At 38.4% G+C, this 17,715-nt stretch overlaps 1 protein-coding gene across 1 annotated transcript in view; it reads right to left on the bottom strand.

Annotated features, from left to right (window-relative positions):
* The window catches only part of lpgat1 (lysophosphatidylglycerol acyltransferase 1), a 62,203-nt gene that overhangs the window by 33,337 nt on the left and 11,151 nt on the right, over positions 1-17,715 (bottom strand). Inside the window, exons 3-5 of the mRNA XM_033990544.2 lie at positions 9,769-9,887; positions 4,107-4,202; positions 783-1,062 (exon numbers count right to left, since the gene is read on the bottom strand). Of these exons, the coding sequence (XP_033846435.1) occupies positions 783-1,062; positions 4,107-4,202; positions 9,769-9,887 (495 nt within the window). The remainder of the gene's footprint in view (positions 1-782; positions 1,063-4,106; positions 4,203-9,768; positions 9,888-17,715) is intronic.

Below are 17,715 nucleotides of genomic sequence, written 5' to 3'. Positions count from 1 at the left end.
CACAATTTACTCAACAAAATGTCATTCTGCATAAAAATGTCTAACCCTCTAGTTTAGATCTGTACAAACATGTTCTTAATGTGATTCTTGTATTAGTTTGTGAGTTCAGATTTCAGTCTTTTTTGGCAATTCTTGAGTTTAAAATGTGAACTTTGAACAGAATCCTATTGTTAAAACATACATTTCATTTCACAGTCACAATGTTTGTCAGAAAAATCTAAATCAGATATTTTTTCCCAAATTGTTCAGCCCTAATCCTTATTTGTTTCTTTATCATGTGGTTCAAGTTTGTATCTAGAAAATATGTTACTAACGCAATTACAGCCTACTTTGCAGAGCCAAGCACAATGTATGACAGTAAGACCCTCCATCAGAAGCCATCATAGTAGTACATGTGAGTAGGGTTGTCAAAAGCATTGAAAATCTGAAACAAATCAATAATAAAACTAGTGTTAAACATATTCTAATACATATTTGTGCAAGTATCGATGATAAAACATCCCATTCACAGGACAGAAATGAGCCTTTCCTGAATAGCTTTAGAACACTCTTGAGCTGTATGTTTTACAAGACACATTGACTAGTATATACCCATGGACCACTGAGGAATTACACAGAACCACATGGTAATATAAAAAAGTACTATGATTTATTACTGAAAATCACATTCTATTGTCTTAAGGGCGTTTTTTTTTTTTATCATCAGCATCAGTATTGAGTATCGAGTCTATTCCTTAGTATCGAAATTGAGCTGTACCATGACACCACCGGCGCATACATACCAGTTTGGTTGTTGTTGCCGGTGTCCCCCGTCACACTGCCATTCTCCTGCTGCCCACCCAGCGTCTTGAGTATGACGTGGGTAGCCCCCATGCGAGGCAGAGTCACGTGGGTCAGGTGGGGCAGGGAGTTCTTCTTGGCGAACAGCTGGCTGGTTTCCCGCCTTTTCCGCAGGAAGCCGCCCTCCGGAAACAGGACGATCCACTTGCGGTCACGGCTGTGGTAGTAGCGGTCCAAGTGCTCCTTCAGGTAAACCAGCTGCTTGTCTCGGTGAGCCTTACCCTGGGTACAGGAAATACCACAATCAACTGTCAGGCCATGTCAGCAGTTTGGCAATTTTTAACAGATCGAATTTAACATGAAGCTTTGTTTTGTATAAAACATGAAAAACCTAGATATTAAATCAAATTTAGAAAAAGAAAAAACATGAATTGAATAAATTTGATTACTTGCCCAGGCCTACCTCATACAAAAGATACAGATTATATACACTGATTAACCACATATTAACCACTGAGACACAATGGTTAATATTTATCATAGTGTATATATTTCTTATTCAGCTTTTGTTAATTAGTGTTAACAATGTACTAAGTAACAATGTATAAGTTCCAATATACGGACCATTTCTTTTAAGAAACTTAAAGTGCTTTCTTTTATTTTTTTATTTGTCAAGCAAGTTACACACTTCAGCCCTTACCTAGCAAGTCACATCTGTTGCCCAAGTCCAATCAGGAAGTAAGATAATAAACTTCACCCAAATTGTCTGGAAGACCATGCTTCCACCACTACCACTACTTATATAGTTTATTTTCTGTATCCATATACATGCATGTAATATGGAGTTTCCTTTCTGCTTCAGTCAAAACCATGTCTTTGGTAGTACCCCACCAAGGTCATTCAGAGCCTGCATATGTGTGCCCTCAGTCTCTACTCCCATTCATATCTGCTGCTTGGAATAACGACCGCATTTCCTCTTCACAGATGTGAATGTGTTTCGATTGGTCCCAACTAAAATCAATGGGGCTCCTCCTGCTCCGTGCTAATGCTCTTAATGCCATCGTGGTAGTACACTGATGCGAGTTATGCCATTAAAGCCTGAGCAATGGGCCCAGCGTCCACAGTGCATTCATCACTCCAGTTGTTTGTTTTGAGTATGAAGCTTGTAGCTGTTAGCATTACACCGCATGTTTATTCAGTACTTGGCTTCAGTTCATCAGAGAAGCAGCTTGGCTTAATGGAGAGGTGCAACAGGTGAGTCCAGCCCTTGTAAAGCGCTTCCATTTCAGGTAGTGTAAACACCTAAACCCCACCCATAACCACAGTTCTAACAGAGCTGACAAACTGGGCAGTACCTGCAGGACTAAAGAAGAGAGTGAGGGGAAAGGAGGGGCAGGGTCTGGATGTATAAGGAACCATGAGATTGGTCTAACATTTCAAACTCCACCCCTGCTGAACACAAACACCTGGCTTCAGGGCAGTCTTGCATGATGTCACTAAGTACTTGCAATGGTGACTGGAGCCAAGACAGGCACATTTTTATATGTTTTGACAAGAAGCGTCTAGTTTGATGTCTAGTTTGAAGTCTAGTTTGAAGAGGCTGTAAATTTGTTTGTAATAAAGAAAAAATTGTCCTTCCGCAGTACTCTTAGGGTCAAAATGCCACCACTGTCTGCATCCAATTATAAAGCATTTTATTATTCACAAACCAAAAAGTAAGGTTTGTGCAGCATTAGCATACTAGTTGCAGTTAGCATTACTGTGGCAGTAAAATCTCACTCATAAAGTCATTCTGGTGAATAATTAGGACATTGAGTTAAAAAAGTGAGCAACAATTTAAAAGGAACTAGTTCTGTTTTTTGTTTTTTTTTGTCCAGCTCTAGTGTCTAGGTCTAGCATTGTCATGTTGTACAGACGTCAGACAAACCATATGCAAAGCCATGGTGTCCACAACTATCACAGCTCAACCCACAATGGCTTGTGCTAAAGCATGTTATATCTGTATAATCCCTCAGTCATCCAGGTCTGATCCATAGCAAAAGAAAATTAAAATCTGTCAACTGGGAGTTTAGACGACTGGCTGCTCATCCAAGCCCCTTCTTCAGTTCTGGTCAGATTACTGGTGGACACTGCCTTATAGCTGTCTGAAGGGAGGACTTAACTACAATGAAGTTCAAAACACCTATTGTTTACAGTTTCTGTTTGTAGGCTAGGCGTATTGTGTTACCCTAAGTGTGCACTGTGTCTGAGTCCTACTTAGTATAATCATTCAAGCCCCTAATGAGTGATTTCACACCTATTACCAATCTTGAGACAGATGATATCGAATGCTCCCAATTCTTGTTTAAGGATTGTCTATCCTAAATCCCCTCTCAAACAATTTCTTTTCTCTGGCTAAGATCTAAACCTCACTATCTTCAAAGGAGTGGTTAGTGGCTTTGAGATGGAAATGTACAGCAGACTGGGGTCCAGAGGAGCTCTCATGACGGTGTTGGTACATTCTCTTTAGTTTAGTTTCTCCAATGTAACGCTCACTGCACTCTTCACTACACTGAATGGAGTAGACCACATTGTTTGTTGCTAGGGGTTTTGTCGAGTTACCAACAACGCAATGTATCATATATCCCCCATCTATAACTCCATCCTCAAACCAAAGGAAACAAAGAAAACAACAGAGCTAGCCAGGATACTAATTGGTATGAAATCACTCATTAGGGGCTTGAATGACTATGCTAAGTAAGACTCCGGCACAGTGCACAATAGACCTAACCTGCAAACAGGAATTGTAAGTAATAGTTGTTTTGAGTTTCAGTGTAGTTAGCTCCTCCCTTCAGATAAATATAAGGCAGTGTCCAGCAGTAATCTGACCAGAACTGAATAAGAGGCTTGGATGATCAGCCAAACGTCTTCACTCCTACAATGATTTGTCCAGCTGACAGATTTTTTTATTTTTATTTTTTGCTATATAGCAAGTTAGATAAAGCTGAAAATTACCTATAGAAAACAACTGAAAAAGATTTATCCTGGCATTTACATACAAAATATAACATTAAATACAAACACCTGGACATCCCCTCTGGAGAGGGGAGGGTGACGATATATGCTGATAACAAGAGTGAATCAAACAACTCTAGGTATTGATAAACTAACTGAAGTTAAAAGTAGTGTATATATAAGGTAAACAAAAGTTTTGTGTGTGAATTTTGCCCACAATATGTCATTATTTAGCAGTACCAAAATGAGCTCTGACAAAAAAAAAAAGTAGTGTTTCACCTCTCAAATCCCAAGTGAAATTGAAATGCTTGGCGTGTCCAAATATATCTTACCTGTCGGATGAAGAAGTCCCCGTGGATGAGAGAAACCAGGCCAAAGTTGGTGTATTTGAACACATGGTCCATGAGCCACATCATTTTCCTCACCACCTGCAAAAGCACACATCTGTCAGCAGCCCGTCACACCAGAAAACCCTCCCCCTCTGCCCTGCTCTGACCCGCTCTGCCCAAGCATATCTGGGTCTGGCTCACTACATTTGGTGGATTACAGGATCAACCGGAGACACTCACAACGTTTACATGCAGAGGAAAAAGTGAGTGTGCTAAATAACCAAATTCAAATAGCCCCAAACCCTGTCAGACCACCCTTGTTCCAGTCTATAGCAGGTCAAAGAACCAAATAGGTGTGAACGGTGAGCTACGAGACGCCTATCATAATATAACCACATTTAGTTAGAAATAATCAATAGTTTATGTTAGTTATTTTGCTCTCCACAGCACAAAAAACACCCCACGTTTTCACTTAAAACATAAAAGACCAAAACAAAAACAGCATGTACTCAGTGGAGGAGCTGTAGTTTGTTGTTGCTGCTGATGTAATGAGAGATGATGAGAGTACAAGCCTAAACACATGCCTAATATTTTCCAGACTGTTACCTTGTGCAGTTTAACGTCTGTCCTTATATGCTGCACTGTTACATTCAGTGGGCATGTATGAATAAGCTTTGCTAGATGTGTCATTGGAATTTTTAAGATTTGATTCACACCACCTCAATTCCTTGGTTTACATGTATTTTGAAAATTCTGTTCAAATTGGGCTAGGAGCAGACTAAAAGAGGCATTCAACTACATGGGGTAAGAAACACCCCGGAAAATATTACATATTTGTTTGACATCGCTACAGATCTAAAGGGAGTAAACATTCAATCTACAGTCCCTACACTGCAGACTAGCACATGTCCTTTCATAGTTTTTTGCCATTATGTTAAAGTGAAAGCAAAACCTGCGAGAGCTTCAATGTGCTTATTTGTGTGGCAAAGAGCAAATACCTGAGTGAGTAACACAGTTGATGTCTGAAAATCAAATGCTCAATGTAAATGAGATGTCGCTCATCTATGTCTGCCAAAGGTGTGGTTCTATATATGATTTCAGCTATAATTGCTAATAAAGCTATATGTGGCCAAGAGAAAAAACAAAAAAAAACAAATGAACAAGTCCACCCAGCTCATAATCCACAGTTCACAGTCACAAGTATATACCGACAAAAAATATGTTTTTAGCTTATATTATGGCGGTTGATCAAAATTCTGCCTGTAAATGTGATGAAATTCAAGACTATTTAACCACAAAAGTGAAGAAATATAATCTAGTGTTGTTGCCATCAGTATGAGACCTGGATGTCACCTGGAGATATGAATTCTCAAGACTCTGTGATAGTACTGTCCATTCCACTCTAGTGCACTCCAGGCTATGCTTCTGTTGTAGGGAGTATTATACCTCTGATGATGTTCGCTATGATAACAAGAACTGAGCTGATTGAATATGATTGAGTGAAAGATTACATTGAATGTTTACTTTTTCCAATCAGCTCTTTTTGCAGTCTCTCTAAATATATTTTAATCAAATGCAATATAGTCTATATTCTAATTTTCCATATCTTTAACAATGATGATTTTTGAATATGTTTTACGTTAGTGGTAAGCCTACATGACAGTAGGGATGGGACGATATTAAATTTTAGACTCACGATTATCGTGGCCAAAATAATCGCGATTAACGATATTATCGCGATAATTATTAACCTGTTAACGTTCCGACGGCCCGGACCTACTTTACAACTTTACAGCAATGTACATACACTTCTGCATCACCCACACAAACAATCTACACATCAAATGAAAGCTGCGGCGCTCGTCTTTCTGGATATGCAAACCATTTTCACCTGCAATCACCACAGTGCTGACAGGAAAGACGTTTTTACAGAAAAGTCACAAAGTGTGAATCTGGACTTCACTTACCATTGAGCGCTCTGGTTCTGTTCACACAAAGTTGGTCTCATTTGTTCCGTAAAGGTCCAGAGAATATAATCCAGTCAAGAAATTATGTCCACAAAATAAAATCCTCCATGTCCAATCTGCTGCAGGAAAGTACTCCAAATATGAAATCTGCTCCGTCACTTCTTTGCCTTTCCTTTGTCGATTTCAGGCATAATAAACTTCTGACGGCGCCAACTTTGTTCCCCAGTGCTAAACACACGTGTTCGCTTGTGATTGACACCAGTGTTGGCCAGTAAGGTGGGGGTTGTAGGTTACTGAGGCCGCAGACAGCGAATCAGTGCTACAGATGACTGAAAGTTTACGCCCCACTCTTCCCCTTGTAGAATCAACCAATTACATCACACACATTTAGTGACGTTTTCCCCTTACAGCCAATGAGCAGCGGAACAGGATGATGTATCACATGCCATGGTTTTCTGTAAACAGACGTACCCGGAAGAAAATGTGTACTCCTCATGCTGTCAAAATGGACCAGTCCTTGCTGGAAGTGACGCAAGTGCCCGTCGACGAACATTTAATTTTTTTTAATTAAGGCATTTTGGTGAATTGGGAAACGAGTGGATGCAGAAATGTGTGCATAATGGCGCATTTTACGCACTGTTGTTTTGCGTTTTAAACATGACGAAACGGACAAAACAAAGGGAGAACGTGATCGAGGACACTGTGGATGTTTGTACAAGTTAAACTAGAGGCATCACGGACCTGGAGCGGTTCATGGCAAAGAGTAAAGATCCCACAGTGGACTCAGAAGTAAAGGACCTTATTTTTTGATGGATTGGATGCTGTTCTCGATCGGTAAGTGTGGTTTATTCTGCTATTGACTTAATTGTAGGTAAAATATACCGTGTATAATCGTTAGCTTTGCTTCTGTGCACATAGTGCGCATTCGGACCATGCGCTCTGGCACATTTGTATTCAGCTGTATGAATTAGACTTAATTTGTCTATTGCTTAAAAGGTGTTGTTTTATTCTGCAGTTTGCATTATTGTAGGTAAAAATCTAAGATGTGCACACATTAGCGTCTCATTTGTGCGCACGGGTGAGGCGCGCACTGGTACGTTCCTGTGGAGCGTTACGGATCAGACTTTGTTTATTGTTGATATCTGGCAGAATATAGTTCAGGCAGAGATAAGCACAGAAGCTACAAGTGTCATTGCTATGACAGAGTGGGCAAACACCAGAACTAACATCTAAACGTTGTATTGGAACTGGAAACACGAGGCAGTGTGGTGCCGTACAGGCGATTATAATCTTGCGCGATGATCGCCATTATAAAAAAATGCCACCAACATTAATTGGGGACCTTTTTTATCGCGATTAACGATATTATCGTATATCGTCCCATCCCTACATGACAGGTGCTGAAAAAGATTTGTAAGATTGGCAAAACAACAAGAGTTGAAAATATACAAGATTTTGCGTTAAATTATTCATTACTGTGGCAACTTTGTCAATTTTCATTACTCTGAAACCCATAGATCAAACAACCCATCAGACACGTGTCTTATGTGAATTGAATAGTCAACATAACTGCATACTAGATGTGCTCCAATCAATTGACCATTGATCATTAATTGGCCAATCAAGGCAAAAATATCATAATCAGTGGCAAATAGGCCGGTTAGATATACGGATCACAAACATAGATAACTGATGGGCAGTTAGAGGCCTAAAATTGAAGAACAAAGTAAGTAGACAGCAGTGGGCATATACTGGTGATGGTGAAATAGGGATTGATGGGCAATATGGCGTCTTGAAACTAAGCGATTAAAGACTGCTCCAGTCACATGCACGAATCACTCCAAATACAACTTTAGAGGGTAAATGAGAAGGGCAAATAAATGTAACATAGTTAAAGATCTGAAAAGTCTATTTTGCCAAATAGGTCTGCTTTAAATTGCCAGCAAAATACCATTGATGCTATAACTAAATTTTGGTCAAAGAACATATCAAGAAAAGTCTACATTAGTTTTTTTCAATAATAAAAAGTTTGCATTTCTATATCAAAGTCCATGTGACTGGCATTGGCTATGATCGGTATCAGCTTATCAAAAATTCAGATGACCAGTATTGTTATCACCCTCAAAAAGCCTGATCGGAAAATACCTTATAAAAATGATGCTAGCCATTTTAAGACTTGTTTGACCAAGGTGCATTTCAGGGCGTAAGACGGTGGACATGCACTCACAAGCTCAACACAGGACATGGTACAAACTCCTTGGGGTATCTTGGTAATGAGTATAGTAGAGAGTTTAGGTTGAAACTTTAGTTGTACATTATAAAGTTTGGGGAAAAACAAAATATCTCCTCATACACTTCCGCTATTGTGTTTTTAACCCTCATACACATCCTCTATTGTCTTTTTAATGCTTATAAGCTTCCTCTCCATTGCAATTTGTCTATCTGATCTGATAAGCTAAACACAAACTCATAAATACTTTGTGCAGTGTTCAAATCCCTTGTTAGTAGAGGCCCACTCAGTTTTTATTATGAAGAATTCTCAGCAAGTGGAATGCTGGGAAATAGGCGACAGAGAAGCTGAAACCAAGATATTGTTTTGGTATGAAAAAATAAGGCAGATTTTTAAAAAGATAGTACATTTAGAAATCTATAAAAGGTTGGTTGAAAACGCTATCGGGGAAAAAAATACAATAGGCCAGGAAGACAGCATGAGACCCCAGGGTGACATAGCAACATTTTGCTCTCAAAGAAGACATTACATTTTTAGGGATGGACAATACGTGAGACTGGGGCCACAAGAATGAGACATGATTTTGATATAATCTACATTAAACAATTCAATGCACAATTTAGGCTGTTTGATTTTTTTTTATTAGCTTAAATTTAAAAGGGAAAAGTTAATAATAATTAATAATCTACATCTATATGCATCGCATCACTCTGAAATAAAGTTTGGCATTTTCTCCCGATTTACCTGTGCAAACAAGTCTACAATACAGACTTTTGGGAAGACAAAGCTAACTTAGACCTAAAATGATATTATTACGCCATTTTCTGATATATGTTATAATGTTGTTTCCTCATCGAAAACATTGAAAACGACATCCAAAATTGTTTGCATTCACACATGTTTAACACACAAACTTAAACTTTTTTCCCTCAAACAGGAAACACTCCGCCTTCCACCTTGTTATGTCAAGTGGTAATACTCCACTCCAATGTGTTTTTAAACTCCATACACCTTCATTAAATCATTTGGATAATTTCAGCCCTGCATTTGCCAATTTATACTGAACAAAAGGTAAAAGGAGCTGTTAACTTTAAAACTACTGCTTCATGACATCACAAGGTGTAACAGAGCATTCAGAGCTTTGGAGATGTAGACAAACTCATAATAATCTACTTAAATATGTGGGAATGAAACAAAATACAATTCCAGGGATGTTTTGATAAGCTAACAGCATTATAACATGACTTAAAGCTCACAAGAGTCAATTTTGCGTAATATAGAACTTTTAATATTAGCTGTAACTGCGTCTGCTGATGATATGAAATTAACTCCCACTCCACAGAAAATACAGCACGCAGCAGTTAGTTAGCCTTGACTGACATGGAAACACAAGCCCTACCCAGGGACGAAATGCGGAGAATTTAGGGAGTCCCTGGCATGTACATAACATAGTTTGGTGTATACTTACAGTGCCCTTGTCCTGCAGGCACATCATGAGCGTGCACACATCTCCTGTCGACTGGTGGTTCACGATCACCATGGCCTCTTCCTCTGAGAACGGCCGCACGTCATCGCCCCACTCAGTCACTGCAAAGACACCAATGTTGACACTTAAGATACTGTACAACATAGAACCTCATTATGCCCCCAACATGACATACAGATACATCTTAAAGCTCTTAGACATGGTTGTTTATTATTCAAGCCAAGAAGAAATGCAGAGCAAAAGGACATTTTATATGTGCTTGTTTAAAATGTGTATGTATAGTAAACTGGTTAGAGAGGAGCAAGATGGCTAAAAAGCTATGAAAAATGATGAATAATCAATTTTACCAGCAAATAAACAATGGATGTGTTTTGGCCCACAGGGAAATTCAATTGGAAATCGCTGCTATATAAAAGAATGAAGAGAGAGAAGGCTAGCATTATTAGCTTATTTACACAAAAAATTAGATCCCATACTATGGCACTTACTTTTACTTGATTACATGTTGGATCTACGTAAAATAATTTGTTATTTAACATAAGTTACTTCAATGGAAAAGCTGACAATATATTCAAAAGTAGTATATTTAAATAGGTGCAACATTTCATTTTTAGGGTACATTCAAGGTTTATACATGTTTGGAAAGAAGAAAACTAGAGATACACTGGTATATTGGTTAGCTATTATATTTGCCGATATGTCAGAAAGTGCAAATATCTGCCTATCGGTTTTAAAGCTCAAGTACAGGCAGATATTTTGTTTTGACCAAACTGCTGCCTTAATAATACATACAAAGCTTTATTTTAACATTTTAGTGTGAAGAGATAACTGCATACATGACTACACAGCTCTGTCAAAGGTTTGTGGTAAAAAAAACAGGTTGAGAAAATAACCAATTGATGTGTTGGGGTTGGGTTCTTGGGGGTGGTTGGGTGGGTTTGGTGGGTAGGACTGTTTTTAATGCACTGTAAAGCACTTTGTGTTACATTTTTTGTATGAAAAGCGCTTTATAAATAAAGTTTGTTGCTGTTGTAACCAAAATCGGCTCTTTACATCAGCGGCGGTTATCAGCAATCGTTTAGTCTGGATTCTAAATATTCAATTCTGTATCGGCATCGCCCATAAAAAAAACCATATCAGAATCAATCAGAAATCAGAATCAATCAGATATCGGGTGATCTCTAAAGAAAACCACTGGACATAACATCTATGCCAACATCTTTTTACTAGGTTAATGTTAAAAGGGTCAGAAATTATACTGGTTCAATATCATATATCACCACCGAGTTTGAAAATTTTGGTGGTTTTGAACAGAATTCTGACTCTCCCTAGTGTGATGCCATTAATATGTTGTAGACGTCTCTACTTCCTGTAAGTAAATAAAGTCAAAACTAGAAAATCATTAAAAAAAACGATTAAATCAAACAACAAAATATCCAAACATACAGGTAAAAGTCATCTAAAGACAACTGCTTGTGCATCCCTAAAATGAACTGCAGAGTCACGCTTGTAGAGCAGCATATTACCCCTCTGTCAACTTTCTAAAAATATGTTTCAACACTTCACACACACGCGCTATGCAAACCAGCCACTCAATATTTACATGGCCCGCAGAGGGCCAGTGGGATAGGAGCTACAGCAGAACACCTGACTAAACCAATGAGAATGAATACTTCAGCAAGCAAATGATTGGACTTATAAATCCAATATATGAACCAGGAGCACTCAACAATGGTCATTTTATTTGTCTTAAAAAGATATTGTGTTTATAGCTTGTTTACCTTTTTAAACAAATTATATATGGTATAGTTTTCTATATGGTTAGTTTTGTATGTAAAATTGTGAACAGAATTGTGTTCACAATTTTACATACAAAAAAATATAATTAATAAACATAAGTTCTAAGCATGAATTTAAATATTAATATGGTCGATGGAATCTATGTATCTACAGGGATCTGTACCTGATTTTTACAGCCAAGAAAACATGAAAAACAGAGCTAGTTAATTTTAAACGGTTTGCAGTGGTCCCAAGTTATTACTGTACAACATAGAACTTATGCATTCTGAGCTTCCTAATTATTCACCTTGATGAGTTTAAGTTCTTTTCACAACTTTCAGAGGCCAGAACGGAGCTGTCTGCACCTAATTATGAAGTGTTTTATCATCTGAGAATCAGGTGCGTTAGCATTTGGCTGTGCCAAAACTCCATTCTGATCTCTGAAAGTTGTGAAAAGTGCTTATAAACTTATTGTGGTAAATCATTTGGATGCTCAGAATGCATAGGGTAAGTGAGAAATAACTTTGGAGAGCAGATATGAGTCGTACTTGTGATACACACTCCTAAATCAGCACTGTCAGGCGAAGTAGAGAAGAGACCAGGTTTTGTGTCTCTGTTCACACTGTCTAAATTCACAGTAAGCATAGATCAGATGGTTTATAGATGGTTTATTGCACAGCCATGCCATTACTAAATATACTCAGGAACACAACTGCAGTATGTGTCCCGAGGAAGGATTGAATCGGCAACTCTCAGGGCTGAAGGTAACAGCTGTGCCACTGTTGCCCCTTTCCGGAACATTAACTAATGTAACTATACTTGGCTGGAACTTTGATGCCAAAATATAACAACCTGAAACAACAGCAGCAAGTGTAAACAGAAGAGTACACTGGGAGGAGGACCATAGACTAAGTGGACTGTCAATCGATGTTAGTAGTTATAGCAGCTAATCTGGAGCCAAGTTCCATATTTGGAAATGTGAGTATGCAACCAATTAGGAGTGAGGTTGTTAAAAGTACTCAAAACAGTGATCCTGGCGCTTACACACAATAATTTTGACTCAAACTTGTTGCCAATGACAGCAGGCACCAACCTTGGGATAAAAAGGCACCTGATTGGTCTGTTAAAATTCATATCTTGATTTACAGACAAAATAGCGAAATAAAAACACCAGGATCATGTAGAGTAGGTTATAATTAACATTTAAAAGACTAGAATGACAAGCCTGACAGAAGCAGGACACATGTGTTACAGGACACGCATGGGGGACACATAGATACAAACGCAAATAAGCTCTTGTCCTGTCATTTGGATTTCCATATCATCCACATATACACAATATATCAGTGTTGAAATGACAGGACCGGCCCTAATGACGTTACCATGCATTTAGCTTAAATAAACAAACTAGGGTGGGAATTTCCACTGGATGATAATGGACTAAAAATACCATGGTATGACAGTGTACAGCTGTGTATTTTAAAATGTTTTACAAAAACAAGCTCTTATCTGAAAATATTTGCATGATATCACTCCTTTGAGGAAAAACAGATCAGGGCAAAACAAGTAGCCTGCAGTGAAACGTTTTAAAATGTATCCTTATGCATTTTGGAAATATTGTTGTTAAAATGCATCTGAAAATATAAAAAATATACTGATTACTACATTGCCATATAAATATTGCATTGTGAATAGGGACCTTTGATGATAATGCCAGTGTAATGACACACAATACAATAGAAAATTAAATAAATTATAGAATTTGGGTAAAACGTGCCTGCAAAGTGACATTGTTTTCATCCAGTCTAAAGCACATGGACTGAGAAGCATGGCACGACAGAGAAGGAGGGAGAAAGCACCACATCCACTGACACAGATGAACTAGAGCTTCCCAAAAGGGTGCAACCTCCATGGTCTGGAACTAGTTTGGTTTTTGCCTGGCAGATACATGCCACAGTACTATATTTTGCAAAACATGCAAGCAGGTAATCAGATGTTGAAGGCCATTGCGCTTAACAAGTGGACCACGCTTTCATGCTTCAGACATCACCTGCACATCACTATAGGTAAGTTATTATAATGTTAGCTGTGATATTTCTTGCACCATTTTAAAATAATGATAGCCGCATGTTTTTTGAATTATTGATATTTGGTGTTTATTTTAACTTACAGTCTGATTCTGGATAGGATCAGCTCTGATTTAAGTCCCGGTTTAGTTCTTGCCTTGGTTAGTTTTATATTGCGGCTTATTGTTTTACATAATACTAATAATACTAATACTAATAATAAGTATGCTAACTTTTGAGCAGATCAATGCAATGAGGTAATACTTGATCTGGAAAAGTAAATAACCATTGTTGCCCATTACCAGATAATACCGTGTTTCAATCTGCATTATTCAAATTTATATGCATATTTTAACGCATACAAGTACAAAATATTAAATATATACACTTAAGTGTCATGCATTTCAAACTGTATGTTCACTATAATTAATAAACTTTTTTTGTTTGTCATTTGGAAAGTGTGAAAGACCCAAGGATTGAGTGAGCAGTTTGAGTGGGCAAGAAGATTGTTGCTGCTTTTGGCCACAGTTGAAGCGCCAGTGAGCTCTCTAAGATGCCCAAAAAGAACTGGGCCCACCAGAACACAAACTTAAAACTTATATAATGTTGCACTTGTTGGGGTTCAAGCAGAGAATGATCCAGCAGCTCCTTGCACTAGAAAAGGCTATAGCACAGGTTTTAGCTGCTGTTAAAACCACAAGGCATCTCGTGTTGACATGACAAGACACAGAGGTGCTGGACCAGTCAGCACTGCACTGAGCCCACTTCACAGATGCATTTTCTGCTGAAGAATATGTGACTATTTCAGAAGTTAAGCCTGTACTTCAGATTTTCAACAATAATCTGTTAAAAATAAGAGACTGACATTGACATCAAAACAGCAACACTTGTCTACATGAACAAAAGCTACAAAGACACACTTACAGAGGGTGACTGTAAACATAGCCATGTTTACAAGCCTTTCCTCGATTCACACTTTTGCACGGAATAGTCAAGTCATCAAAATCCAAGCCACTAGTGAACTGGGGCAGCACTGAAACACAGCAAGGTGTTTCAGGAGAAGTTCCATCTCCATCAGGAGAAGAGCAGTCAAGGAGCTGCTAAAAAGCCAAAGAAGAGCCTTGGAAGCTTTTTGAGGGGAGCAGTTAGTGAAAAGACACATGCAATTACAGATGGATTGTTGTCTGAACTGAGTGGCTATGTGAATTGTCCACCAGTAGACAGTGAATGATATTCACTTATGTGGCAGAAAATTCAATGTTCCCCAGATCAGCAGATTAGTCAGAAAAGACTTCTGCTGCATCTGCATAAGGTGTTTAGCACAAGAGGAAATATGGTAACTTGTTTATAGTGGAGGGCTTAAAGCAAGGGTGTCAAACACATTTTCACCGAGGGCCACATCAGCAAAATGGCTGCCGTCAAAGGGCCAAATGTAAAATAAATTTAAATACTTTTTTAAAGTGTTACTTAACTGTTTCTGTATTCATTACTTCAGAATCAGAAGACTTTTATTGCCATTGCTTTGGTGATAAAGTGCAACACAAAAACACTGAATAACTATAATATAAAAAAGTTGAAATATAGCTATTATAATAATATAATATATAATATAATATAAATATATACAACATCAGAACAACTTCTACTTCTTCAAGTTACAAATATTACATATGTATTTGCAAATGTGTAAAAGATATGTCTGTGTAACTACTTGTCTCCTGATAAAATGACATTTTAAGACCATCATACCTTTTAATTTACCTTGTTGAGGGCCACATAAAATGATGTGGAGGGCCACATTTGGCCCCCGGGCCTTGAGTTTGACACATGTGGCTTAAAGGATGACATGTTGGCATGTCAAATGTTAATTACACATTGCCCTAGCTCAGATGTGTCCTCGTTGTAGCGTACAGCAGTAAGACAGGTTGAGGACTGGAGTCTACTGAGACAAAAAGCCTCTTTTCCTTCGGTATGGTATGCTGATCTTGGGTCTGTTTGGTAGGGCCACCTCCAGCCAAATTGTGTCATCTGCTCCCGGTCCAGGGGTAGGGCTCCAATAGGTGAGCAACTGACATCACCCAAACATAACTCATTTTCTTAATCTATAAAATTTATATGGTATTGGAATTATTCATTTTAATCATAAGGCCAATCTTGCAGTTCACAAAGAGCTACACCCGGTTTATAGTCAGCTTTTTCTGCATTTATTTCAATTCTCTGAGCCTCTAAACCATGTTTCTTTTCAATTTAGATGTGATAAACAGGAAACAGATGTTGCTAACATGTGCTAGCTTTGTTTTGCAAAGCATTAGGGCTCAACAAATAAATGTCCATCACTGAAAGCATACCTTTTGAGGGCAAACTATTTTATAATAGATTTTTTTTCTCAGATTCATACATGGTTGAGTAATGTCATTCTCCTGTACTTAAGAAGTCATTGCTCAGAAAATACCCCACCCCCCATACACTCCTACTGATCTTTACTCCTTTTTTTCCCAAACCGCTTATGATTAAGTAGTGTCACAATAGCCATTTTGGCACTTCAATGAAAAGTAAAATGAAATAAAACATCCACTGATTGATAAATGGAAATGCTATGCATAGGTGGCACCGTCAGCATGGTCCAGCAGTGACACATTGTGATGATGTACCTTAAAGCAGCAGGTGGAAATCATCACAGCAGGTTTCAACTGATGTTAGCAAACATGTTCCTTTTATTAAGTAATTTTAGATTAATAATGTGATTTAAAAATGGCCAAAATATAAAATAATGATCCACCATGGTATCACAGATAAGAACTACAAAGGAGTCACAAGCATAAAATGTCTTTCATATCTCAGGAAAAATTGGTCACATGGTAAATGGTCACATGTTTATGTAGTCCTTCTCCACCTTCAAGGCACTCAAAGCGCTTTAAAACAAGGAACCACTCACCCAACTCACACACCCCAATGTATGAAGATACAGGGGGCGAGGGGGATGAAGTGTCTCACCCAAAGACAACAATAACATTCATCTGTGGGAGCTGGTATCGCACCGCCAACATGTGGGTCAGTAGACCTGACCAATTGGACAATGGTGTTTATGAACTGTGCTGCCTGCCTGACTTTTTTGTTTACAAAAATCTATTATTATCAAGACTTAATCGTAGTAGCAAAATGGAGTTTGTAATTTAAATGTCATGACAGCACTAGCTTTGCACTACCCTTTGGATCTGATGAATGACAGGACTCTTCAGGTGTCTCGGTAGTAGGGATGGGACAATATACGATAATATTGTTAATCGCGATAAAAAAGGTCCACAATTAATCGTTCGTGGCCTTTTTTAATAATTGTTATCATCGCGCACGATTATAATTGCCTTTACGGCACCACACTGCCTCATGTTTCCAGTTCCAATACAACGTTTAGATGTTAGTTCTGGTGTTTGCCTACTCTGTCATAGCAATGACACTTGTAGCTTCTGTGCTTATCTCTGCCTGAACTATATTCTGCCAGATAACAATAAACAAAGTCTGATCCGTAACTCTCCACAGGAACGTACCAGTGCGCGCCTCAGCCGTGCGCACAAATGAGACGCTAATGTGTGCACATCTTAGATTTTTACCTACAATAATGCAAACTGCAGAATAAAACAACACCTTTTAAGCAATAGACAAATTAAGTCCAACTCATACAGCTGAATACAAATGTGCCAGAGCGCATGGTCCGAATGCGCACTATGTGCACAGAAGCAATGCTAATGATTATACACGGTATATTTTACCTACAATTAAGTCAATAGCAGAATAAACCACACTTACCGATCGAGAACAGCATCCAATCCATCAAAAATTAAGGTCCTTTATTCCTGAGTCCACTTTACTCTTTGCCATGAACCCCTCCAGGTCCGAGATGCCTCTAGTTTAACTTGTACAAACATCCACAGTGTCTTCGATCACGCACTCCATTTGTTTTGTCCGTTTCGTCATGTTTAAAACACAAAAAAACTGTGCGTAAAATGCACCATTATGCACACATTTCTGCATCCACTCGGCTTCGGCCGTTTCCTAATTCGCCAAAGTGCCTAAACGGCATTGTTCT

This window comes from Periophthalmus magnuspinnatus, chromosome 24, assembly GCF_009829125.3.
Source record: "Periophthalmus magnuspinnatus isolate fPerMag1 chromosome 24, fPerMag1.2.pri, whole genome shotgun sequence".
Lineage (NCBI taxonomy): Eukaryota > Metazoa > Chordata > Actinopteri > Gobiiformes > Gobiidae > Periophthalmus > Periophthalmus magnuspinnatus.
Note: the sequence above shows the minus strand (reverse complement) of the source record. Positions and strands in the feature narration are given on the sequence as shown.